This window comes from Lepidochelys kempii, chromosome 6, assembly GCF_965140285.1.
Source record: "Lepidochelys kempii isolate rLepKem1 chromosome 6, rLepKem1.hap1, whole genome shotgun sequence".
NCBI lineage: Eukaryota > Metazoa > Chordata > Testudines > Cheloniidae > Lepidochelys > Lepidochelys kempii.
This window is the reverse complement of record NC_136385.1, coordinates 70,600,573-70,625,793: the sequence shown is the minus strand read 5'-3', so window position 1 is coordinate 70,625,793 and position 25,221 is coordinate 70,600,573. Positions and strand designations below refer to the sequence as shown.

Here is a 25,221-nt window from a genome sequence, read left to right as displayed (position 1 = left end):
AACTCACTTCCTGATCAGGATAGGATTTTCTTCCCTATACACCTCTGTGTCCAGGTTACTCATACAATTCAAATAGAAGGACCTAGCCACAGCAGCTTCACCCTCCATCAAAGGTGCCCTCCAGACTTAAAGGCCCTTTTCCTGGATCGCTCACATTGGGTCACTCACACAGAATAAATGAGCCTTAGAAAATTCTGCTGCATGCTTCCTACTTCTGCAAAAAGTGAAGTGTGCAGCATCTCAATCACAACCAGAGACTACTGCTTACTCCCGCCCAGTAGCAGAGACCATTGCATTAAAGATATTACTTTTTGTCAGTCTTTTCCCAAGGTCTCTATAAAGGGAATGAACATTTTGTTTAAGTCTCTTTACTTCTTCAGCCATTAGGAAAGCACTTCACCTCCTGGAAAGAAACAACTAAGAACTGAGTCAGCTAGAAGCTGAGTTATTCTATCACTGTCTGATGGCAGCGAAGAACAGTAGGGGGTGGCTACCACAAAAGAGCAGAGAAAGCAAGGACACTCAAAATGGTAACATTAAGCAAAAATAAAGAATAGTGAGTTTCCTCAGATGAGCTAAGACAGGAGAGTATGTACTGAAAGTTGCAATTCATGAGTGGATAACTATACTAATGATACTGTTGCCCTCTGGCATGACTAGTCTACAGCAGCTATGTTATAGCACTCAGACAAGAAAAAAAAAATTAATACTGGAACATGCTAATTCCTGAACTTTGCAGAGTAGGGAAAAATACATGAAAAACAATGTTCTTTATTCATGCTGAGCCACTAACTCACTGTGGTTGACTACACTGCTCAAGAAAAGATTTTACTGGGATTTATGTCAACTTCGTAGGCAAACTAAAGAAAGCCAGTTTTACTTACAATCATGAGAGGATAGTCTGCAAGAGAGAGGTACTCATATGGACCCTTCAGTTCCACAGTCACTGTCAAAACACAATCCAACTGGTTTGAACAGGAAACAATGCAGGGAACTGGAATAACCACCTAATTCTGACATCAACACGATAACAGAGATATTCCAAATCTTTACATAGTGCAGCACCTCTTAAATGTAATTTGTACTTCAATCACAATAAAAGATTAAGCCTTATATAAAACAATGAATTACATGCTTGTATTCAAAAATGACATGCCCCGTTATACATAGCATTCTTCTTTAGTGAAAAGTAAATTATATTAATTTGTGCTATGAAGAGCCTGTGCAGACTAGGGCAAGTTCAAGACTACATTTAAGTCTTAATTTTGAATTTCCTTCTTTTTCTTAATTGCCTATGCACTGTAGCCACTTTGAAAACAAATGTCATGCCAATAAACATTTTAATTTAAGATATGCTAAAGAGTTTAGTATTTCCCTCAAAGATGTGCACATGGTTCCAAGGCACTGCTAGTAGCAACTGCAAGGTGTTAATTTTGATCTTGCAATGCTCTACACCACTTGAGGCCTGGTTACTTAGAGTGTTACTATAAACAACTATATTAGTTGGGTGTTCTTGCAACATCCTTACGTGGAGGGACAATACTCAGAACTGAATTACTGAGGACTTGATAGTTTCTACCATTAGTTTGACAAAGCCCAAAGCTGTTATCCTCCTGATACCACGCATGGCTCATCTATTGCCTTAGGCTGAGGGGAGCTGTAATTGGGAATATTATGGTGTGTGAGATAGAAGATGGAAGTCTTTAAACTGACACTGGGCTGCACAGTGTATATTACATAAAAGCACATAAAGAATGTCTGATAAGAACATTCAATAAGTCAAAAATAAATGAGAATGAAAGATGGCTATATACAGCTTACTTGTAAAGAGACTCTCTTTTGGATCAGAGGACGGTGCCATTATCTCCCTCCTTTTCATGTTCAAGGCTGAAATCCCAATTTGCACAATGAAGATATATGGCCCATCTTTCTGGGTTTGGATCACAGCATTCCTTGCCTGAAAAGGAAGTTTCCAGATGTACGTACAGACCAACACAGAGCAAATCAGATTAATGCAAAACTAACGTCTTCTGATAAGACTCCTGAAAAGATTTTAAGCAGGCACAGTATTCACAGATGAGGCTATAACCACGATGTTCTCCCCCAAAGCCCTTATGCTGGGAAATATATGAACAATATGAATGTATAACACAGTGGGAGCTGTCCACCTAGTGGACCTGTATTAATACTTTTCATTTAATCTCCAACCTGTTCTCACAGTTGTAACACACTAGGGCCAGGCTCCTAAAAATTGTGGTTTATATACAATGCACTAAAAGTAAAGCTAATCAGACAGACAACCACAAAAACTACAGTGATGTCAGGAAAAAGACTTTCCTGGATTCAGTTCAACGAACACACATTCACCAAGACTATTTTGCTTCTTACTCTCTGAAAGCAACAGCAACAACAGAACTATACAGAGTTCTTTGGCTTTGATAGCAGCCATTCAAATTGTATAACATGAAACACCAAAGGTTATTGAGATGGAGTAAGAATCTTCCATATTGATCATTTGCTGTAGAAATTACTGTTGCCTGTGGGACATCCCTCATGCTTACAACTCAGATCTGCCAATAAATCAGATATTTAATAAGACAAAATTATCAATGATAAAATCTGTTAATATATATATATAAAATCTGTTGATATATATCAATCACACACACCAATATTTGTGTGTTGAACGTTTAAACCTAACTATTGTATTTAATTTCATTTCTGATAACACCAGTCTGACCTTTAATGGAATCCAGAGAGAACATGGACTTAAAAACTAAATGTTTCATACAAAGATTGTGGAACATCTAGAACTATTGCCAAATTACTTATGTTCCACATAATTATTACACTATGACAAGGCTGAAACATATCTAGCTTCCATAAGATTCAGTGTAGCAAAAATAATAGCACTACCATTAATACATACTAAAAAGAATTTGTGCAAATATAAAATAATTTTTATTTAGAGCTGCTATATTCCACACCACCCTTATGCCTAAAATCCTCAGATACTTACAGTTTTCTCTGCCACCATTGTGTGGTTTGTTGCATTCGCCTTATCTTTTAAACTCTTAAAGACATAAAAAGCAGCAAATCAATCAAGATTCCAAAAGCTTCCCCACCACACACCACCATCACCCCCATTTAAAAATCATGTACACCAAAGAAAAGTAATTACCTCTTGTTTTTCATCTGAGAGGCGTTCTAGGGGAATATACTCTTTATAGAAAATCTTTAGGATAAAAAAATATGAACATTTATTTCTAAGGAAGTGTTTAAAGACAAGTTATATCAGCACTCCTTCTGCTATTAAAATTAAATTACAAGAAAGCACATTCTGAAACATAGCAACAGAGAGTTAATTTACAGGGAGAAGCCCCTCTCTCATTTCCCTAACCCAAACTCTCTCCACAGCGGAGACAGAATTACTAAATACAACAAGTTTCATTTTCATAGAATTGGACCCACAGATTTAATTTGAGGAGTAAAGAAGTTAATTTCCATAATAAAGTGTGCACCACTTAGAGAGTTCTAAGCACCTCCCTATTAGAGGTAACTCACAAAGAAAAAAAGTTGGACCCAAGCTGTTTTATTTCTTTATGCATAAAATAGTCCTGAAAGGGTGGGTTTAGTTGGGTTCTATTTGCAGACTTTTTTCCTGCTTGTTTTTTACATAAGAAATTCAGATCTTAACTACCCAGAAAGACAGTACAGTGACTGGAGAACTAATGAAACTACTACTTCAGAAGATTCTGAAAGCTAAGCAACTGAGTGGGAAAGAGTCTTTGCCAGACTGTTTATAATAGTTTATTAGCTGATACACATTTGGAGAAAGGATGTCTTCGTTCAAGATTTCGGTTGTGATTTCAAAGGCGCCCAAGGAAAAGTCACATAGGGTATATGTCTACACTGCAAGACTACAGCCACAGCCAGTTGTGTCAGCCAACTTGTGATTGGGCTGCAGGGCTACAAAACTGAAACGTAGATATTCCAGCTCAGCCTCCCACCCAAGCCTGAGGATCTACACTGCAATTTTATACGCCCTGCAGCCTGAGTCAGCTGACATGGGCCAGCAATAAAGTGTTTTACTGCAGTGTAGACATACCCTTAGGGTCTTCTGAAAATCCCACCCTTACCACCTTGGCAATTCTATTAATATATGGCCTCCTAATACACAGCTGAGATGCACAAGAGCTCTTCCAGTAAAAGCAGAGAAAACAGTTGACATTTCTAATATTTCTAAACGTAAAAGCAGGCAACGTATTTTAAAATGTGTTTCAAGCCATCTTTATACATCAAAGTAGTTAAAAAGGAGCACAAACATGATTTTTAAAAAATCCTTTTCCAGTCATCTTTAACTATGCCTCATTGCTTACTTAGTACGCCAGATTCAGGAGTTAAGAGAAGTTTCCTGGTGTTCACAACCCAATGTCCTTTGTTTCAGCTAGTAACAGCCTAATACAGATGCCAAGCTGTACATTTCTCCTTGAATTCTCTATGTACAAACTGTTAAACAAACAGTACGTTTACTGACATTTGGTATTAACAGAGTTGTGCAGATTCCTGTGGCAAGATACAACTGGTGTAGGGCGTGTATTTGTACACTCCCCCTTGATTCCTTTCCACAAAGCACATACCTCCACGTGTAACTGCCCACTTTGGCCCTCCTCTTTCCCCTCTTGTTTGGTCTTATGCTTTAAGTACTCTTTTGCCCTTTCACTATGTGGACTTCAGTTGCTTGAAGTTTCTAATTTATTGACAGTGTGTTATATAATCTACCTATCCACCTAGTCTTTAAATTTATGTTCATTTAAATGTTAGTCTTGAACACTCACCTGGCAAAAAAGTTGAGGGCATTATTCAGCAGGGAATGTAAAGCCCAGTTTGCTGTGTACTTCCCACAGCCCCCCAAAAGCAGTGCCCACTCTGTGTATGGACACACCCACAAGCTTCCCAGCAGAGAGCTCTATGCCATTCCCCAATATGAAGTAGACACAATGTTGCCAATATGGAAAACTCCACCATTTAAGTCTGCTTTTTGGGGCCAGATTTTGAACAGTAAACATTAAATAAACCAAAACAAAGAAATCATGGTTATAATTTGTTTTGTTTCTGTTATTTGTTACACACATATAAAGATACATTTTCTCCTCTTTAAGGTAGGGGTTATGTACTCATCAGCTAAGGCAGCACCCGTAGTTGCAACAAGCCCAACTGTTCCAGTAGGAATCATCCCAATCCTTTCCTCTGTACGTGGTATGAGAGAACATGGTGGGATTACAAAGCCTTCACCAACATCATACCTGTGGTTTGAAGAGCTCAGAACAGTTGGGGAAGAAGAGCGAAGCCATGGCATAAGATCCTGACCAACCCGTACGTGCTTCAGAAGTAGCTCCAAAATAAGACATGGCTTGATCATCCTGTCAGATACATAATAGAACTTTTGTGTGGCATTTGATATATCAAGTGATTTTTTTCAGCAGCTAGAAAAAATGGAAAGCAACACGACTTCCCTTAATGTACAAACATCCATGAAGAGAATAAGACATCTAAAACAAAAGAAGTATTTCCCATCCTGTCCATACAAAATGAATCTACCCAGATTAATCACAAAGATGTTCATGATAAAAACCCCTTCCATGTAAATTTAGAATGGGGATCAAAACACATCTTATAATTGAACTCCCTGTTCTCTAACCAGAGAGTGGCAACTAGCTCTTCCATGATTTTTAAACATAATCTTAGACAATTATATACGTACATAACTGAACGCCAGTCAGTCCACAAAGTTATTTTCATGAAAGTTGCACTGTAAGCTATAAATATACGGCATATATTATACAATACTAATAGTGAACATTTGTTACCATATAAAAGGAACCTCAGTTCAGAGCTAACTTGCTTAATAGTCAACTGCACCTGAAATAAGGTTGTACCACTGGTTTAAAAAAAAAGTCAACATGTCTGTAAAGGCCTCAATCCTGCAAATATTTACACCTGTGGTTAATTTTAAGTACATGTTGTTGGGATGAAATCAGTGGGATTACTTATATGCTTAAATTTAGGGGAGAAGCATAAATCAGCAACACGGAAGCCTAAATTATTAAAAATACCTTGGACAGAAGAGTTTAATATAAGACGTTATATTCAGTACATTTTATGAACCTGAGAATGAAAATTAAGTAAACTATCACAAACTGCTACACAGAAGTATCTGAAGTTGTAGAAAAGTTGTATGTTCTACTGTATTTGATAAACAGTATGCATTTATACAATGTACAGACTTGTAAGTAGCATATACAATAGGGGTTTGAATTAAGGTTGAATACAACCTCAGTTTAGGTATTTGCTGAGCTTTGAGTGCCAAATTCTCTAATAATTTTTTGTACTGAATATTAAGTGTTTGAATTTTTAATCAGAGTTGATCGGTTTGTTTGGGTTTTTCTCGTTGCTTTTTTATCCTCTGCATCTAGATGAAGAAAATTAGTGTAAAAGCTCAAGAGCTAATGGCCTGATCCAAAATCCACTGAAGTCAATAGAAAGACTCCCCTTGCATTCAATAAACTTTGGATCATGCCCTCTGCATTTCCCAGTTACCACCAGAGTACAGAGGCCCTCCTCAGAACAGCAGACAGACAGGAATGAGATATAAATGAAGTATCCAAGCTCAAATCCACTAAGCCACCATGACTTAAAAAAAAAAAAAAAACACACCACCATGCAGTTTCGGATGATTCTTACCCCAAAGTTGGAGACTTCATCGTAGCAATCAGAATGTCTAAAGTACCAGGTAACATTATAACCTTGCAAGGGATCACAAGCCTTCTCATCTCCTTCAACTACAAGGAAAACAAGACAGAAAAAAAACGTAACAAGTCCTCATATGCCAGGTTTTCCCCTAGCTATTAATGGACTAGTACCATATATAATGTTACTCCCCTGCCCAACTACAACAAACAATGAATAATATGCTTATTCAAAGAAGGGACCAGCAACAGAAGAGCAGAAAGTATGTTCTTCTGAGACAGTCACTATTGTTCAAAAGAACACAAAGTGACCCATGTGGAGACTAGAATTCCATTCATTCTGATGTTACAAGTTTCCACTTGGGGGTGTCTGAAGATGTTTGAAATTATTCTTTAACACAGTGAAGCAGGGTGCTAAAGCAAATGACAATTCTTGTAAAGCAGCAAGCACCAAACTAAATGGCAGCAGTACTAACCCCTCACAAAGACTACAAACTCAAAATACACAAGATAATTTAACCCTTAGGTACAGACAGTGTAGCTCAGGGTAAGCTCTCTCCCTCAGTTTACCCATCTGTAAGACAAAGACAAGAGTCCTCACTGGGGAATTGTGAGGCTTTAATTTGTGTTTGAAAAGATACAGCACAGTCCAGTGGACAGGGCATTGGATTTGGAGTGAGGAGATGTGTCTTGGGTTCTACTGACAGCTCTGCCACTGACCTGTTGTGCGACCATGTACAAAATTTCATTTCTATGTGCCTCTGTTTCCCCTCCTGCCCTTTGTCTGCTCATTTATTTCAGCTGCAAATGCTTCACAATCTTACAACCCTTACTTACAGCCCCAATTTCTACACACTACTGTAATGCACATAATTCATAATTATAATAAGATTTATACAAAAATAAAGAGGGTCAAGTATTCAGGCTCTAGACGCCCGTGCCTTAAATTTCTAAAACACCAGCCATCCCTCTCACCAACATAGCTGATTTCTTTCCAAGGCTCTTTCTTTCCATAAACAGCCATCTTGCAGGGTGCTGTAAAGTTCAATAGAACTTCGTGCTATTTTGAATGAGTGGGGAAAACCTATTCCTGAGCTGATGGCCCCTCAAAGAACACTATCATCAGCCACCTTGTTTAAATCAAAGTGGAGTCAGATAAAAGCATAATTTTTTAACTGTGAGAATAATTTAACCATTGGAACAATTTACCATGGGTTGTGATGGAGCCTCCATCAATGACCATTTTTAAATCAAGACTGGATGTTTTTCAAAAAGATATGCTCTGTGAATTAGTTTGGGGAAGTTCTATGGTAGACCAGATGATGATGATGGTCCCTTCTGGGCTTGGAATCTACGAATCAAATGCCGCCATTGATTGCAAATGTAGCAGTATGGCACAAGGAGAGGAGGTCTTCTCAAGTAGCAGAGTATCAAGTCCTAATTAAGACTTTATATATCAAAACCAGCATCTTCCACTGGAAACCAGTAGGTAGCCAGGGCACATCATGAAGCACCAGTAACATGTGCTGCCACCAAGTACCACCAGTTAATAGGCAGGTTACTGCACTCTGCACAACCTTACATTTCCAGATTGACCTCAACTATATGCCCTTGCAGAGTCAACTGGAACAATCCAGTTTTGAAGTGACAAAGACAAGGATCACTGCAAGAATATTTGCATTTGGGAAAAAAAAAAATTGGTCACAGTCTCCTGGCCACACACAGATGGTAAAAAGCTCTCCTGGACACTGTTGCTATATGATCATCTAACAGCAGCTGGAGACTCCATACGATTCCCAATGAAGGCGAGTAAACAAATGGTGAGAACATACCCTCAGTCAAAAGGCGAGGGACCATCTTCACCACATTATCCAATTGCTTCCCCCAACTCACCAACTGTACCTGTCTTATCTAGATTGAGCATCAGCCAGCTGGCTTCCACCACTGCCCCAGTCTTCCTCTGACACTGGCCTAGACTTTCAACAGCATGGCTATAACTGGAGACAGTGACAGAGCTGAAGGTCATCAGCATACTGAAAACACAGCAGCCCCTATCTTCTGACTAACCCTCCCAACAGCCCCACACATTGAACAGGAGAGGAGACAAGACAAATCCTTGCAGAAGTCCATATTATGGTACCCAAAGAAAAGAGAAGCAACTTTACCATATCACTTTCCGGAAATATTTAGCCAAGAACGAACGAAGCCACCCAAGAGTAGCACCATTCACTCCTACTACAATGTGCAGTAAGTGAACACCACCTCTTAATCAAAGGTGTCAAAGGCTGCTAACAGATCTAACAGTATCAGTATGGGCACATGATTTTAATCCATAGCTAGCAGATCATCTACCCATGTAACCAGTTTGATATCATTGGAGAAGTCACAGTTTTACGAGCACTTTCATCCAAGTATTACTACATTGTGAGGACTACTAGATTGAGTAGAGACTAGCATAACAGACTCATCCACCAAGAGCACTTACACTTCAGGAAAATTGTGGTGTTGCTGAAGAGAACCTTTCCAAAATGAAAAAATTTCTTCCCCTGCAAAGACAAAAAAAAGTAAAGAGATGAGGAAGACAATTGGATAACATTAGATCATTTAAATAAGTAAACACTGCTTTCTTTCACCCAGAATTTCAAGCACAATAGTCAAAAGAACCCAAACTCTTAAGCAAGAGCTCGCCTAACTGATTTAGTATTTGTGATTCTTCCACCTCCGATTCTAGCATATCCAGCCAAACCTACAAAGGAGATCTTGCAAAGGTGTTTTATTTAAATCAGACTTTGTTTCTTTGTGGTATATAAAAAGGGTCTAGGTTTTGTTTTTTAAAAGGAGTTTTACCCCTAAAAGTAACAGGAGCTGTGATCCTCTCTAATTTTGCTGGAAGACCTCAAGGATTTCTCAGAGGATGTGAGCTGTTAGTTTTCACAACTTGGCTGACAGTGGAGAGAAACTGATTCTTTAACAGATGTCCTTTCACCAAAAGGTTTTAATCACTAACGTTAAACAGCTATAAAACACAGTTTAGCAGTCTGATAAGAAAGCCTTCCTCTTCTCAAATGCAGTTTTCATTTTCTGTACTCTTTTGAGGTTAGTTCACTAGCACTAAAGGCATCAGAGTGTCTTCTGGGCTATACAAATGCAAAACATGAGTCAAAAAATTACAATAAAAGTTTCCAGCCCTTCTACACAAATCGAATGAAAAAGGGGCCCAACAAGCCCAACTTTGTTCCCTTTCGAAGGTCACCTTAAAAACTCTAGGACCATGTTACTGAGCAAAGACGATGGCAAGAGTCTCATGCCCCAGGAAAATCCCAACAGTGCAGGGAGCAAAGGAGCAGACAGCCCTGCGCACACGCCGCCCTGCCAGACCACTGCCACCCTGGCGGCCCGTCGCCGGGGCGCCCCCAGCGACACCTCCGCCTCTCCCCGCGCCGGGGCCCGCCGCACCGCAGCCCCCTCCCGCCTGGGGATAGGGCGGGGCAACATCGCCCCCCCGGCTCCGCGTCCCGGATCTGCCCCACCCCCGGGATCCGGGATGGAGCGGGGAGCGGCCCCCCCGGCCCGCACTCACCAGAGGCACCGGCAGCCGCCACTTGGAGAGCTGGGCGGCGCCGACCGGGCCCGGGAGCAGCAGCAGCAGCAGCAGCAGGGCCGCCACCGGCACTAAGCGGAGCCTCCGCCACCAGCGCCGCGGAGCAGCCATCCTGCCGCAGCGAGCGAGCGAGCGAGCGCTGAGCGGGCCTCGCCCCTTCCGGGCCTGGGCGGCAGGGCGTGCCCGCTGCGCTGTGTCACTGCCGCCAGCGTCGGGGATGGGAACGGGGGAGGAGCGTCTCTCACGTAGTATTCATGCGTCATCACAACCTTATGACGCAGAGATATGACGTCCCTCTTGGGGCAGGTTCTGTTGATGTGCTGAGTGGCATCGTCTTGTTGCGCCCCCACCAGGGGTAGAGGCGCACACGCAGTGTCGCCTCATCCTGGCGGTGTCGTGACCCAACTTCACCTCCTTGTATTGTGACATGAGGCGGTCACAGTGCTGGCCTTCCACCAAAACTTCATCGATTTGGAGTGGTTTTGTCCCACCCTGGTAGAGTTACTATATCACAGCAGGTGTCTGTATTGTTACAGACATACTTGCTGACAGGTATTTTGAAATAAATTATCACAGTAATTGAAACTGGCATGATTATATAGTGTTATTTTGACAAATAAAACATGCAGAATTTTAAAATAATGGGTGTAGAATTTTTAGGCACAGAATTCCCCTAGGAGTAAGAATCTTATAATTCTGCATACAATGCTGATACACATATTTTATCAGAACAATAATGCACAGCAGATTGTGAATTTTCAACTGATACCTCACAGTGCATATCTTGTACAAAATTTATCATAAAAAGGGTGAACGTCATGCGGTAGACTGTCACTGTCATCTAGCTGTGTCCCATGATGAGGCAATGGAAAAGTTAGTCCAAGTACACAAACTAAAAATAGGTGAGTACAATGCTATCTGAGGGCATGGGCAGATTTTATCAGCATACTTTTCCAGCCTTTGAAGCCTTTTTCAGATTGTACTGGGGCACAGCATTGACACACCATTGTGTTGCATATTTATTTACTTTTATTAGATTTCACTAAACAGGGCCTGGTTTCCTACTTTATAAAGAACAAAGCTTAATAATAAGCTAAAATATGAAATCTCCATATGCAGGTCCGTTTACAGAAAATGGTCTCCAGAAGGGTAAGAATTGCCGTTTTAGTTATCTTAGAGTGAGGAGATGAAGTCTAACTTTAGATCCCATTATGAGGCTTTTGACTACATCAGAAACTGTCACAAGAGTCAGTCAAACCATTAAAACGTGGGAGAAATTTGCCAATCACCACCACATTTTCTTTTTTAAAGTATAAACCTGATACAGAGAACTGAATCCAACCCAGGTCAGTAATGACCAAACTTGTTACACTCTGAAAGAGGTTTGGTGGCTTATGTGAAATGAGTTGTTGGTAGGGACACAGTCCATTTCCTAGTGAACAAGTGACCACATCATAAGAACTACCCCAAATATAGAACTCACTGGTAATCACAGCAGAGATACTAACAACTGGATGATCGTGTGAACTGAATTCCCATCTGACTGTAAAGGAGGGGCCTCTAGGGCAGGCAGGAAAAGTTTGCCTCTAGTGTAATTGCTCTATAAATAAATTGTGGGTTTGCCCATAGGATTGTCAGCTGCAAGTCTGGTGATGCTGCCAGCACTTTAAAAAAAATGCAGGCTTGTAGATGTTTGCCAGCTGTTTGTTTTTTAAATACCTTCTCCATCCCCACCTTGATACCAATTCTTTGGGCACCACACTAATAAACATGTCACGCCATATTGTCATTTGCAGTTATTCTTTACACGCAAATTGACATTCAGACGAACTACTGACTAAAGAAGAACTCAATTTCCCAGAATCCTTTCAGAGAAGGTGCAGTCAAAGGCTGTCATTGGCTGAAGGCTTCCCTCTGTCATTGGTACTGCAGGATCAGTAGTGAAGGTGAGGAGACGTTTACCGGCAGACGTAGATCAGGTCAGAGCACTGTAGTTCACAAAATACTGAGTTTAATGGAACCAGCTAAGGAAGAAGAAAGCAGGTAAAACACAAATAATTGTGCAGTTGCTACGTACAGATCTGAGCTGACAGGAGAGTGCTTGGCTGGGAGGAAGGGGAGAGAAAGGCACTTTTTCTTCAGGCATAGCCCTTCCTCATCTTCAATTTTACTTTGCAAACTTAACAGCTGTCATCATTTGAGGACATTGTTTCTTTAACATACAATAAGAAACATTATGGGTCAAATATTTACAGAATAATATTGAGAAGGCACTGAAAATAGCAGGCAAACATTATTAGAAAACAATGCAATGAGAAAGAACTTGACACTCAGATTTGTAAAAGCCTACATTTTTCCATGTTGATGTCTAAATATATTGAATATGTATCAAGTAGGTTTGTTAACCAAAATGGTCCACTTCCATGGAATTGACACATAGAATGGTACAGCCCTTGCCCCAGTAGTTTACAATCTAATTTTATATGATACCACATTTCGTCACATTACAAAGAATGAGAAGTGGATGGGGTGGAAAAGGTCAAGGGTGACAGCAATAGGGTTGTGCAGTTACTGGGTTTAGGCATGTGCATCACTAGGTGGTTAATTTTAAGAGTTGGGTTGTTGTCCAAACTTTTGAGTGCTTGACGACTTTGCAACCTAAATAACGTTCTTTTAACATAGGTATTTTATATGTAATTTCCTAGGTTGTTTTTTTTTTAATAGGAAAAAGGTAAAAACAGATTTTGTGATGTGCAGCTGTGCAGTGAGACAGACTGGCCTCCCTCTAGTCCCGAAAGGGAGGAACCCTTACATCAGGGGTTCTCAAAGTGGGGGTCTTGACCCTCAGGGGGTCACGAGGTTATTCCATGGGGGGTCACAAGCTATCATCCTCCACTCCCAATGCCGCCAGCATTTATAATAGTGTTTAATATAAAAAATCGTGTATTTAATTTATATGTGGGGGAGTCATACTCAGAGGCTTGCTATGTGAAAGGGGTCACCAATACAAAAGTTTGAGAACCACTGCCTTACATTCTCCCTGGTGGGCACAGCTAACCCAACCCCACCTCTCTTACAAGAAGTGCAGCGGCGAGGCAGGAAGAATAGAAATGTAGGGCCCTGCAGCTCAGTTGCAGGCAGATGTCCTTACTAGAGTGCTGAACCCTCAGTAAGGTCCAGGACCAGCCACACAGTAGACTGGCACCCTACAGTCCCAGGAGATGGAAGACACTGGGGAGATACCAGAGGAAGGGCTGTGAGCCAGAGTCTGGCGGCGACAGAGCAGCGTCAGCAGAAATGTGTAGGAAGTAGCTCAGGGAAACCAGACCTGGGTACAGTTGTGTTGTCAGGACATGGGGCAGCGATTTTATGTTCCCTTGCTGACATCATAATAGGATCACCTGCCACAGCTAGGACACTGGGCTGGGACCTGGCAGATCAGGATGCACAAAGTCTCCCTACCCCCCATTGCTGGCCCCCACAGGAGGCTTGCTGCATCCTCACCTCAGGAGTCCTGCCCCTGTTGTTGATTTCCTCCACCAGGAGGCAGAGGATTATAGATTCTGGGCTTGAGCAAGCAAACATCTTGGTGCTTGCCCCAGCGGAGGCTGTGGGCCATAGATCATGGGCCATACTCAGCCTGCACTCAGGAGGCCGGAGTGCTAGACTTTTGGTGAGTATTCCATCCAGGGGCCCGGGCTACCAGCTGACAGGCTGAGTGCTGGGTCCTCCATTGGAGATTGGAAATACAGAGTGGGCAGTGCTGGGACCACAAGTCAGGCCTCCCGACAACATGCAGCTGACCTACTGACTCCCCCACACACTGCTGGAAGGGAGTACCCAGACCCAAGATGGAGGAACCCTTACAAGCTGGAAGAATCTTTCCCTCATGCATTGCCATCAGGGTTTGAACCAGAACAAATCAGTATAGACTTCCACCACTTGAGCTAAAGAACTAAGGGCTAGACTATCAAAGGGGACTTAGATGTTCCAGTTCCTAAGTGCTCTGCCTCCCAATGGACTTGGGACCCAGGCCCACCCTACTCTGCCAGGTCTTGATCCAGGGCCTTGTAGAACCAGTAGTCCTGATTTCAGATTCCCTCAACAAACACATTGCTTGGGCCACTTCCTACCCTTGAATCCAGCTCCAACAGTTTCCCCAGGGGCAGCAGTCACCTGTCTCCCTCTGTCTCCCATTGATTGGGGTCCTGCAGTGGACTCAGCCTCTGCAGTCTGGGGCCCTGGCAGGCGCTCACAGCCTGCATCCACTCTCCTGCTCAGTCAGCCCATACGGAGCTGAGCTGGTTTCTTTTATACCCTGCTTCCAGCTGGAGCATGCTCAGCAAGGGTGAGGAGGCATGGCCTCTGAGCCCCCAGTGAGTGGTTAACTCCTGCTGGGCCAGTAGGGGGTTGGTATACCCCATCATAATGAGACAAAGAAAAAGCACTTCTCCACCCTGAGGTTTCTCTCCCTGTGGAAATCCAAAGACTACTGCAAAAAAATGGAAGTGTTCAGACTTCTCAAAAAAAGGTCAAAAGAATGTTTTATAATGAAAAATTTTAAGCAGCCTAAATACAAGGGTCACTGCCAACTCTCTCTGTAATGATACAGATTAATTAATACATTTGCCATTGTATTTGTTTATTTCAACCAGCAGTTAGGTCTTGATTCAGGAATCATGTGTAGTTCTCTGGCCTATATTATGTAGTAGGTCAGACTTGATCATAATGGTCCCCTCTGATTTACAATGTATGAATCCATGAATTGACTATAATATTCTTTGTAATCAGGCCATAGTTGCATAGATTGCATTTATCTGCAATTTTGTATGTTGCATGTATAAGCACAGCCATCCTGAGTCAGACAATGGCCCATTTAGCCCAGTATCCTGTCTCTAGCAGTGGCTAGTATTCGAGTTTCCATGGGAGTGTACAGAACAGGGCAGCTGAAGTGATTCATCCCTGTTTTCCCCTCCCAGCTTCTAGCAGTCAGAGGTTTAGGCTCATCTCAAGTATGTGGTTACATCCCTGGCCATCTTGGTTAATAGCCATTTATGGAGCTATCCTCCTTGAATTAATCTAATTCTTTTTTGAACCCAGTTATACTTTTGGCCATCACAACATCATATGGCAATGAGTTCCACAGGTTAATTGTGCATTGCATGAAAAAATACTTCCTCTTATTTGTATTAAACCTACTGCCTACTCTTTTTGTCAGGTGACCCCTGATTTTTATACTGTGGAGAAGGAAAATAACTCTCTACTTTTTTCCAATCTATTCATAGACCACTGCCATATTCCCCCTTAACTGTCTCTTTTTTGAGCTAAGTAACCCTAATCTTTTAGTTTCTCCTTGTGTGGAAGCCTTTCCATACCCTTGATCATCTTTGTTGCCCTTTCTGAATCTTTTCCTGTTCCACTATATCCTTTATGAGATGAGGCAACCAAACTGGACACAATATTCAAGGTGTGGGCATACCATGTATTCATATACTGTCATTATGATATTTTCTGTCTTATTTTCTATCCCTTTCCTAATATTTCCTAGGATTCTGTTCGTCTTTTTGACCACTGCTATGCATTGAGCTGACATTTTTCAGAAAACTATCTGAATTTGTTGGATGTATGTTTTATACAGTTATTAGATATTGACAAAAAGTGAGATCAAAATCTGTTGGAAGATGTAAGACACTTCTGTTTTTAGAATCGTAAGAACTTCTGGCCTTATTTTCTCTTGGATAACGTAGGTATTTAGTTATTAATTAGCCATTAATTAAAGCACAGTACTTAATTACTAGCATCTATTTTTCTGAATTCTTTGGGCTCAGCTATGATACTTCAGAGGGCTGACTCACACAACCCAAGTTGTGCTGTCTGGAAACTTTCAGCCTGTTCTTGAAAGGCTTGATCATCTGTGGATGAGAGTTGCATGTGCTCAGTACCTACTAGGATCAGACCCACTATGCCTTTGGGAAGAATAATTACTTCGAGAGATAATGGGGTAGAACACAATGGCTGAGCAGTAGAATTTATTACATCTCTTCAACAGGCATAGCCAGCACTGTCCTCACCCTGCCAGCTATTGGGGAGGCAAGAGAAGGCATTCCTGAGTTTCTCCCTCTCTATTCCCACCTCTAGAAGTGGACCATGAACTGAGTTACTGAGACTGCTGTTGGACAACTCATCTCAAACTGCAGGATCCCAAGTAGTTATTTGTGCTAATAGTCAGCTCTTTTAGTCACTGATTTAATGATTTGTGTCTAAATATCAAGGTTTTAAATGGAAATCATTTAGTACTCAAAACCATAAGAATAATTCATGTATTTCAGTACGAAAGCTCAAAATGGTTCAGTTCCAATACTCTTTGCATTTCAATGCTATGTAAACTGTAAGCATTTTCTTTAATCCCCCCTGCTCTTGTGCTGTCATTATTTGATCATTTAACAGGTGTTTAGAAAACAGACTTCTTAAATGTTCCGTTTTATTTAGTGTTCAAGATGAGGCTGTGGACAAAAGCAACTTTAAGAACTGCAACCACATTGCTTTCTACAGGTAAGGATGTGGGTTCCAACCTACGTGTATTTTTCACACTCGGCACGATTGATTTATTTCATTATATTACATGGACATCTATAACGAGGATTCTAAATAAGGGAGGTGTTTTTTTAAAGCCAACAATACTGAAGTTAAAACAAAAAATGAATTACAGTTCATAATCTTACCTTAGTTTAAAGCAACCAAGGAATACACAAAGTTTGAGAATGAATACGACTTTCAAGGAGAGCTTTCCACTCAAGAGCAATACCATTTTTGGAAATAATTAGTATATTCTAAATAGAAATGGGGTCAAACTGAAATCTCAAATGCAGGATCATCTCATCCTCCCCCAAAATTCCAGAAAAGTCTGAATTTGAATCTCTATATCTTAACAAGCACCTATGCTATTTACCTTTGGATAAGCTTGTAGGGGGCTTGTTTTCTGGATATTGTTCTTCTGTGTCCCAAAATGGCAGAAATCTCACAGAGATCAGTTGTTCTCCTGAGATTTCTGCCCTTTGGGGCCAAAGTTTTATAAGACTAACTCAGAGGATTTCAGTGGTGCTGAACCTGAACGATAGCCCTAGTTTAACATCAAACCTGAACTCCATGCCCTATTATTCTGATTAAATTACTCCAAATATAAACCTTCCCTTCTCCCGCATCTACCTGGAATCCATTTTCCAACTATTATCTGATTTTATGTGGAGAAAAGAAGTAACTGCCTCTAGTTGTACTAATTAGCCAATTATACATCTGACTAAGGTTGTAACCTTACATGTTTGTTTCTCTTCTGCAGTGAATTCCATCCTAAAGGCCCAGTTATGCACAGCAGGATAGCTTTTCTTGATTTGTAGTTTTTATGTTAGTTCCCCTCTTGGTCATGCTTTTAAAGACACCATTTTTAAATGAGTCTATATTTCTCCACCGTATTCTAATCTATACAAAATACATATAAATCTTACATACACACAAGGGAATTGGTTCACCCACCAATGAAATGCAGCAGCTATTTACCATGACATCTGAAACCAGGAATGTGACAGGAAGTGAAGTAAACTTTATCCATCTGAAACTGTCTGCAGGGGGAAGTTAAGGAGGCAGAATATGATTGCCAAACTTGGAATTTGGCCAGGGCACTTGGGTTAACCCTATTATTGCAAAAACAATTGTACTGATATTTTTAGTGATTGTGAACTCAAAAACTCTCTTTTGTAACTCATACACATGATATATTATAAACTTTTCAGGACAGGAACCATGTCTTTTTCTATCTTTGTACAGCACCTGATACAGCAGAAACCTAGTCCCGGTCAGGGCTTCCAGGTGTTATACATAATTAATAATAATGTCTTAACATAATGAAAAAATAGCAAGTAGTGAATATAACTGGATTTCTGAAGGATGCCAACTAAGAGTTTGTGAAGGAAAGATGCAATTAAAAGTAATGGCATTCTTTGAATTCCTTCATCTCCGAGAACTGCATAATACGTATATGAAAAATGCAAGAGAGTTATCCTCAGTAAACAATTCCTATTTAATATAGTATTCCCTAACATCATGTAAACCATGACATTTATAGAGGCCAACAATAATTGTCTGTCTTTGCAGGCGTCAGAAACTTTTGCATTCTGGGAAGTCCTTGTATCAAGCATTGTTGGATTCGGTTACTTTATGCAATGATAGTGTCAAACTCCAAATAATTAATGAGGAGAATAAGGTGAGATCTCACACAATAAGGGAGGTAATGGTAAAAGAAGAGACTGTAAATTGGAAAACTGGGTCCTTTCTCTACTGGCTCTCTTTAAAATGAGACTGATAATATTTGCCCACATTTGTAAAGTCATTTGAGATCCTTCGATGCAGGTAGTTCTGTGATATAATGCAAAATATTATCATCACAAAGATGTCCTTGTTTTTACAGATAATTTATATGAATATAAAGAGAGGCTTATTTAAAGAAATTAAATATTTTTTTTCATTTTGGTGACAATACAAAAAACCTAAACAGACATCTTTTTACTTGAAAAAGGTTTTTTAGATTTAGGGCTTTCTCCCCCATTCCAAAATAACAAATTCAAGTCTGAGTGAGAGCAAGGTGATTTCCTTTGTGTGTTGTATTGCATGCCAACTGAAAAACTTTAGCAAAAATGATAACTCCTGTTGTTTTCAAAAAAAGAATTTTGCATCCTATAACATTTTGTCTTGAAAGTTTTCCTTCCCAAAATTTCACAAAAAAGGAAGATAAATGAGCAAAGACATTCGCTATCTCGTGGTCCTAGTGATTTCCTATACAAAAGATCCAGGATCAGACAAATTCAGCCTCTCACACTAACAGGAGCATAAAGGGTCTAGTCTATGAAGTGAGCATATTAAGCTCTTAGGGTGAGGAACAGCCTTACAGGAATCCCTACAGCCTGATCGAAGGAATGACAATGACATTCCTCCTCAGGTACAACAGATTGATGGCCAACATTCCAGGTGTCATCCTAGAAGAGAGGGGGGGAAAACGGGGCGGGGGACAACGACATTGTGAAAATCTTCAAGGTCCCTGCATGTAGCAGACACTACACATGGGGGGGGGGGGATAAGGAGTTATTTGGGGTGAGAGAGAGTTATGTGGCTTCCACTCCACTTCACATACCTCTGAATTACCAAGATTACAAAGATCAATTATAGACCTACTAGGTAGGTAATACCTACAACCTTTTTTTTTTTTAATTTCCCACTGTGCAGCGCCACCGGTGTAAGCACCATTGGGAGTACTACTGTAGATAGGGCATTGACATTTTTAACACAGTGCCACCTAACCTGGCTCACAGCAGTTCTCAACAGCACGGCAATAAAATGCCTGAGCCTCAAGCCTTGTCTACACTAGTGCTCTCGCGGTTGTTGGTATTGGTGGAGTTGCACCAAGACAATGGTGGCAATTTCCTGAAAAAAGCTAAACAAAGCCTCCAGCTTGGCTTTTTGTAAAAAATTCAGTCCAGTTTCACTTACAAACTAAGAATATTTGTTTCTTAAAAACAGTGAAATAGACCTATCTGGTACAAATTCAAATGCATAGTGACTGTTTGTGTGCAGTTTTGTGCCTACTAAACTGTACTGGATCAGAAGGCAGACAGATTTTTTTCAGAAAATAAAAGTCTGGTGATATGAGATCCAGAATTTCTGAATTAAAATATAAATCGATGCCTTTATCACAGTGTAGCACTAGCTGCTACTCTACCTGTTTGTTTGTTTCCAGGTTCCTCTCCTAGTGGAAATCTATGCAATAGAAGGCAACATTTTCAGGCTTAAAATTAATGAGGTAGCTCCTCTCAAATCACGGTATGAAGTCCCTGATGTTCTCATAAAAGAACCTACCACTCAGAGGTAAGCTCTGGAAGGTGATATAGTCTATTAATTGCTTATACCCCTTCCCCCTCAACAGCGTGTGCTGATCCCTCTGATGAATATCAGGAATTTATAGGAATAGAAAAAAAGCAATTGGCTTATGAAGGCGAATTTGTGCCTGAGGATAAATGTTACACATTGAGGAAGATGATATAGCCTCATATGTGAAACCTGTAACTATATGAGCCAGCCAGAAAGTGGGCTAGACCTTAGTATGCATCATTTTGACCTAATGTGTTGTCTATTTGTATTGAGAAAATAAAAACTGTTGAGAATGTTGAAGGAATCTTTGTAGCCAGCTATTGCACCATTCAGTCTGTGGGCCAGATCCAGGAGTCCTTAGTGCTTACTCAAAACCCACAGTTATTTAAGAGACTGGAGTTTTGCTTCAATAGCAGTTTCAAGATTTGGCCTTATGTTACACAATTATTCTTAAATTATCTTTTGTCTAATTTGTTGTTTATCTACAATTATCTAAAACCTATGGAAATCCATTACCTATCCTTTTTTTTTTTTTTTTTTTAATTTGCCAGGCTCTCTATAGCCCAGAAGGAGGCAGGTATTCTGGTACTGACATGTGTCGGGGAGGACCGCAAACTTCATATCACAGCAAATCCATTCCAGATAGAACTAGAGTCCAAGGGTGAGACTATACTGAGTGTGAACACCAGTGGCCTGTTGTACTTCGAGCATCTACAACCGCCACCCCAAAACAGGTGTGATATCTCTATATTCCACAGTGTGCAGTGTTTGTGATGCTGCTGAAAATAAACCAACAAGAATTCAGATCAGCAGAAATACTGCCGTGCCACCATTTGTAATGCTACTGTCAATGTGCAGTGCTCTTGGCTCTGACATTCAGAAAAGTACCAGCACAGCAACTAAGGACAGACTCTCTTCTGACTTACTCCCTGTGAGATCCCACTGAAGTCAGGACAGAATTTGATCCTGTGAGGCCACATCCATCCTCTCCCTGATTGAGGGCACCCCAAACATTGAAACCTGCTCAACTAGAGCAGTGGTTCTCAACCAGGGGTACATGTACCCATGGGGGTACGTAGAGGTCTTCTAGGGGGTACATCAGCTGATCTAGATATTTGCCTAGTTTTATTACAGACTACATGAAAAGCACTAGTGAAGGCAGTACAAACTAAAATTTCATATAGACAATGACTTGTTTATACTGTTCTATATACCAGGAGTGACTAAACTGCAGCCCTTTCACAGTAAAAGTACTGCTCTCGGAGCCCCCCCACAATCTCCCCCCCCACCCCATTCTCCACCAACCAGACTGTTTGAGCGGAGCTTGGATCTTCTGACCTGTGACGGGATGGTGGGACTAGGGACTTCTGCCTAGAAGGGGGGAGGATCTCGGGGCTTCAGCCCCACAGGAGGCACCTGCTGGGGACCCTGGCAGGCACACCCTACAGGCCCTGAGACCCCCCAATCCCGCAGGGCAGAAGCCCCTAGCCCAACCACTACGCCACAGGTCTGAAGTCCTGAGCCCCAGCAGGCACATCCCTGCTCTCAGTCTTTTGAAGATTGTCGTATTCGGCTCAGAAGGTTAGTAAGTTTGGCCATCCCTGCTACATACTATACACTGAAATGTCAGTACAATATTTATATTCCAATTGATTTATTTTATAATTATATGGTAAAAATGAGAAAGTAAGCAATTTTTCAGTAATAGTGTGCTGTGACACTTTTGTATTTTTATGTCTAATTTTGTAAGCAAGTAGTTTTTAAGTGAGGTGTAACCTGGAGGTACGCAAGACTAATCAGATTCCTGAAAGGGGTACAGTAGTCTGGAAAGGTTGAGAGCCACTCAGCTAGAGCATTTGCCAAAGGGGCTCTCATCTCCTTGAATCTTTGATGAAGGGATTCTGGACCAGTTTAACTTAAAGCTGTTTGAACCCATTCATTCTGCCTCTTTATCCTATTTCTGGGCCAATTCTATAAGATGCTGAGCATCCTTAATTCCCCTTGACTTTACTGGGGAGTTGAGGGGGCCCAGTATCTCATTTGATCAGGTTCTTAATTTTATCTACTCATCCTCATTATAGCTGAACCAGCTCCTTATGAAGGCATCATTCATCATATAGCTGCAATATTTAGCACTCCAGCCCGTCGCAAGATACTGGAAGAATGAGGGGTCATAAAGCAGGGGAAATGGTAATGTGGGGCTAGTCTGCAGAGCTGAGAAAGCAACATGGTAGATAACTCTACCTCTACCCTAGGGAAAATAATTACTTCCAAAAAATTCTTGTAATTGACAAAGAGCCCTCTGCATGACAGAACACACAAAAATATCTAGTCTGAAAATCTTCTATGCGGGGATAAAAAGGGGAAAATGCTGACATTATTAGAAGTAACTGTAGAAACCTCAGGGACCAGTTCAACAGAATAACCCAAACTAGCTCTGGTTTGGAAAGAAGATCACTGTAAGAAATTAAATACTAAAATCACTTGTCAACTACAGATCTCAACACACATGATTCCTTTTCAGAAAAGTCAAAAGCTAAAAGTTCCAGATATTGTAGGAGGTGTTGCAGTTTTTAAAGTTTTCTATCTGAAATCCTCTCAATTAACAGGTTATTTCTGCTCATTTGTTTTCATTAGCAAAACTACAGCACAAAAGAAAGAGGACACATCAATTGACTCCTCGCAGGTAACCCAAGCTTGGTTTGATTCTGGCATTAGTACCCCGTGGGAAGGATGGATCAGTTGTCATGAATACAAACTATATGTTTCTATGGCATGGGCTGGTGTTATGGCAGGGGTTTCCAAACAGCCAAACTGAGGCCACACCGGCAACTTGCCAGGAGCCTGAGGCCCACGTTTTACCTGTATAAAATTGTGTTAAATAGGCCAGAGGCATATTCTCATCCAAATACATCCCTGGTACTGTTGCAGGATTCTCTTTGAAGAGAGTCCTGATCCTGGCAGTGGATAAAGACACACATCTGTTTCTGAGTAGGCTGTGTTAGTACAGTGTGTGCAGATGGCTGTTTGCTCCACCATGTTGTTATAATTGACAAGAGGAGAGGCTATAGGAGGTTCCACCTATATCCTACCTTGGAACCCATTCCAGGTTAACCTTAGATGTGGACCAATGAGAGTGCTCCTAGGAGGTCATAGGAGGTCAGAATTGGTGCAGGAGGGTGTGACATTACCCAGAGTACAAATCTGGACTGATAAACAGCTGTGTCCCCTCAATTCTCCAACTTGAGGTGTCTTTTACACTGCTTTGCTGTGACAGCAACCACTCTTGATCAGCTCACACACAGCCTCCAGGATGTAAACCACTCCGACCTACATTGTATGAGTGCTATGATCAGCCACTCTTGAATCAAACTGCGGAGCAACACTAGCAAATTTTCAGTCCCAGACCTACCCCAGAAATGTGCGTCTTGTACTGCCTAGTATTCTCCTGGACAATACAAGCTCATATGAAGTCTGTCCTTTATTAATAGAAAATGCTATGCCCAAATCTTATTACCCCAAATGGAGTTTCCCAAACACACTGGTTTAGGTAAAACAATAAAACAAATTTATTAACTACAGAAAGATAGATTTTAGGTGATTACAAGTAATAAGGAATAAAAGTCAGAAATTATTACAAGGAAATAAAAGGTAAAATGCAACTAACACCTAACTTAACAAGCTAAGTGAATACAAAGCAAAAGTCTCTCACCACAAGTTCCAGCAGCCTTACTGGCTGAACCTCTTTCAGTCAGGATCTCTTCCCCAGTCCAATGATGCTTCCTTTGTTCTTCAGGTGTTGATGATGCCCTGGGTAGAGAGCAAGGGAGAGATGATTTGGAAGAGATGATCTCCCCTTATAGCCTTTTCTCTTGTGCAACAGTCATCTCCAGCTGAGATTCAGTAGACAGAAAGTCTGTGGGGGCAGGAACCTCAGGTTGCTTCTTTGTCAAAATGTAGGGTTTTTAGCCCACATCCCCTCTCCTGCCAAGGAGTGGCCACTCAGGTGATGGTCCACTTAATCTCATTGACACCTGGCTGAGGCGTTGGCTAGCCTTTTGTCTCTGGGGAACTGGTTTGTGGCTGCCCTCCAGAACATGTTAGAACCTGTCTTAATATCATACAGTAGAATCTTACAACTGTATATACAATGTTGCCACACATATTTTACCAAGACAATAATCAACAAAGCCTGAGTTTTCAAATGATACCTTACAAAGTATGCTTTGTACAAAATTTATCCTAGTCTTGTAAAAGGGGTGAACATAAGGGAACAGACTGTCACAGAGGGCAAGCTCATTTTATGCTGAAGTGAGTGTGAAAAAGAAAACCAGAAAGAATATTACAAAGATTAAATTCAAGGAGATTGAATAGTAGGGCACAGGGCTCAAGAATTGAGGGAGGCCATTAACAAGCTCAAGACTCCTATAAGGGCTGCAGACTCTAGGAGGCTTATCCATTGCCTGGCTTGTCCTGGGAGCTCAGGATCAAATATGTTGAAATAGTATCTGTATTGCTTTGTGAGTTTTTAAGATCTTTTTGTGCAGTACCAAGTCAAGTGTTGTCCTTCTGTAAGGCAGTTGACTTGGTACCTCACATTTTGATGAAAAAACTAGAACATAAAATTAACTTGGCACATTAAATGGATTAAAAGCTGGCTAACTGATAGGTCTCAAAATGTAACTGTAAATAGGGAGTTATGATCAAGTGGCTGTGTTTCCAGTGGGTTCCCGCAAGGCTAGGTTCTTGGCTCTACATTATTTAATGACCTGACCTTCAGTGACCTGGAAGAAAACCTCAGGTCATCACCAATAAAGTTTTCACATGATGCACAAATTGAGGAAATGGTAAATAATGAAAAGGGCAGATCACTGGATCAGAGCAATCTGGATCACTTGGTAAACAGGGCACATGCAAACTAAGTGTTTTTAATACCGCTAAATGTATGCATCTAGG

The 25,221-nt window shown here is 41.0% G+C and overlaps 2 protein-coding genes across 8 annotated transcripts in view; one reads left to right on the top strand and one right to left on the bottom strand.

Annotated features, from left to right (window-relative positions):
• Nucleotides 1-10,575, bottom strand: part of TMEM87A (transmembrane protein 87A) — a 29,060-nt gene extending 18,485 nt beyond the window's left edge. For 4 of the 6 annotated variants that reach the window (XM_073348651.2, XM_073348652.2, XM_073348654.2 and 1 more), the window contains exons 1-8: nucleotides 10,330-10,575; nucleotides 9,235-9,295; nucleotides 6,745-6,842; nucleotides 5,307-5,423; nucleotides 3,182-3,235; nucleotides 3,020-3,073; nucleotides 1,822-1,957; nucleotides 885-946 (exon numbers count right to left, since the gene is read on the bottom strand). In XM_073348651.2, coding sequence (XP_073204752.1) covers nucleotides 885-946; nucleotides 1,822-1,957; nucleotides 3,020-3,073; nucleotides 3,182-3,235; nucleotides 5,307-5,423; nucleotides 6,745-6,842; nucleotides 9,235-9,295; nucleotides 10,330-10,461 — 714 coding nt within the window. In that variant the 5' untranslated portion in view covers nucleotides 10,462-10,575. The remainder of the gene's footprint in view (nucleotides 1-884; nucleotides 947-1,821; nucleotides 1,958-3,019; nucleotides 3,074-3,181; nucleotides 3,236-5,306; nucleotides 5,424-6,744; nucleotides 6,843-9,234; nucleotides 9,296-10,329) is intronic. The other 2 variants (XM_073348649.2, XM_073348650.2) reach the window with 1 other exon arrangement.
• A 1,691-nt stretch (nucleotides 10,576-12,266) lies between these two features.
• The window catches only part of GANC (glucosidase alpha, neutral C), a 53,809-nt gene continuing 40,854 nt past the window's right edge, over nucleotides 12,267-25,221 (top strand). For both annotated transcript variants that reach the window (XM_073348622.2, XM_078853331.1), the window contains exons 1-6: nucleotides 12,267-12,393; nucleotides 16,840-16,902; nucleotides 18,499-18,607; nucleotides 20,135-20,262; nucleotides 20,817-20,999; nucleotides 22,903-22,951. In XM_073348622.2, coding sequence (XP_073204723.1) covers nucleotides 12,365-12,393; nucleotides 16,840-16,902; nucleotides 18,499-18,607; nucleotides 20,135-20,262; nucleotides 20,817-20,999; nucleotides 22,903-22,951 — 561 coding nt within the window. In that variant the 5' untranslated portion in view covers nucleotides 12,267-12,364. The remainder of the gene's footprint in view (nucleotides 12,394-16,839; nucleotides 16,903-18,498; nucleotides 18,608-20,134; nucleotides 20,263-20,816; nucleotides 21,000-22,902; nucleotides 22,952-25,221) is intronic.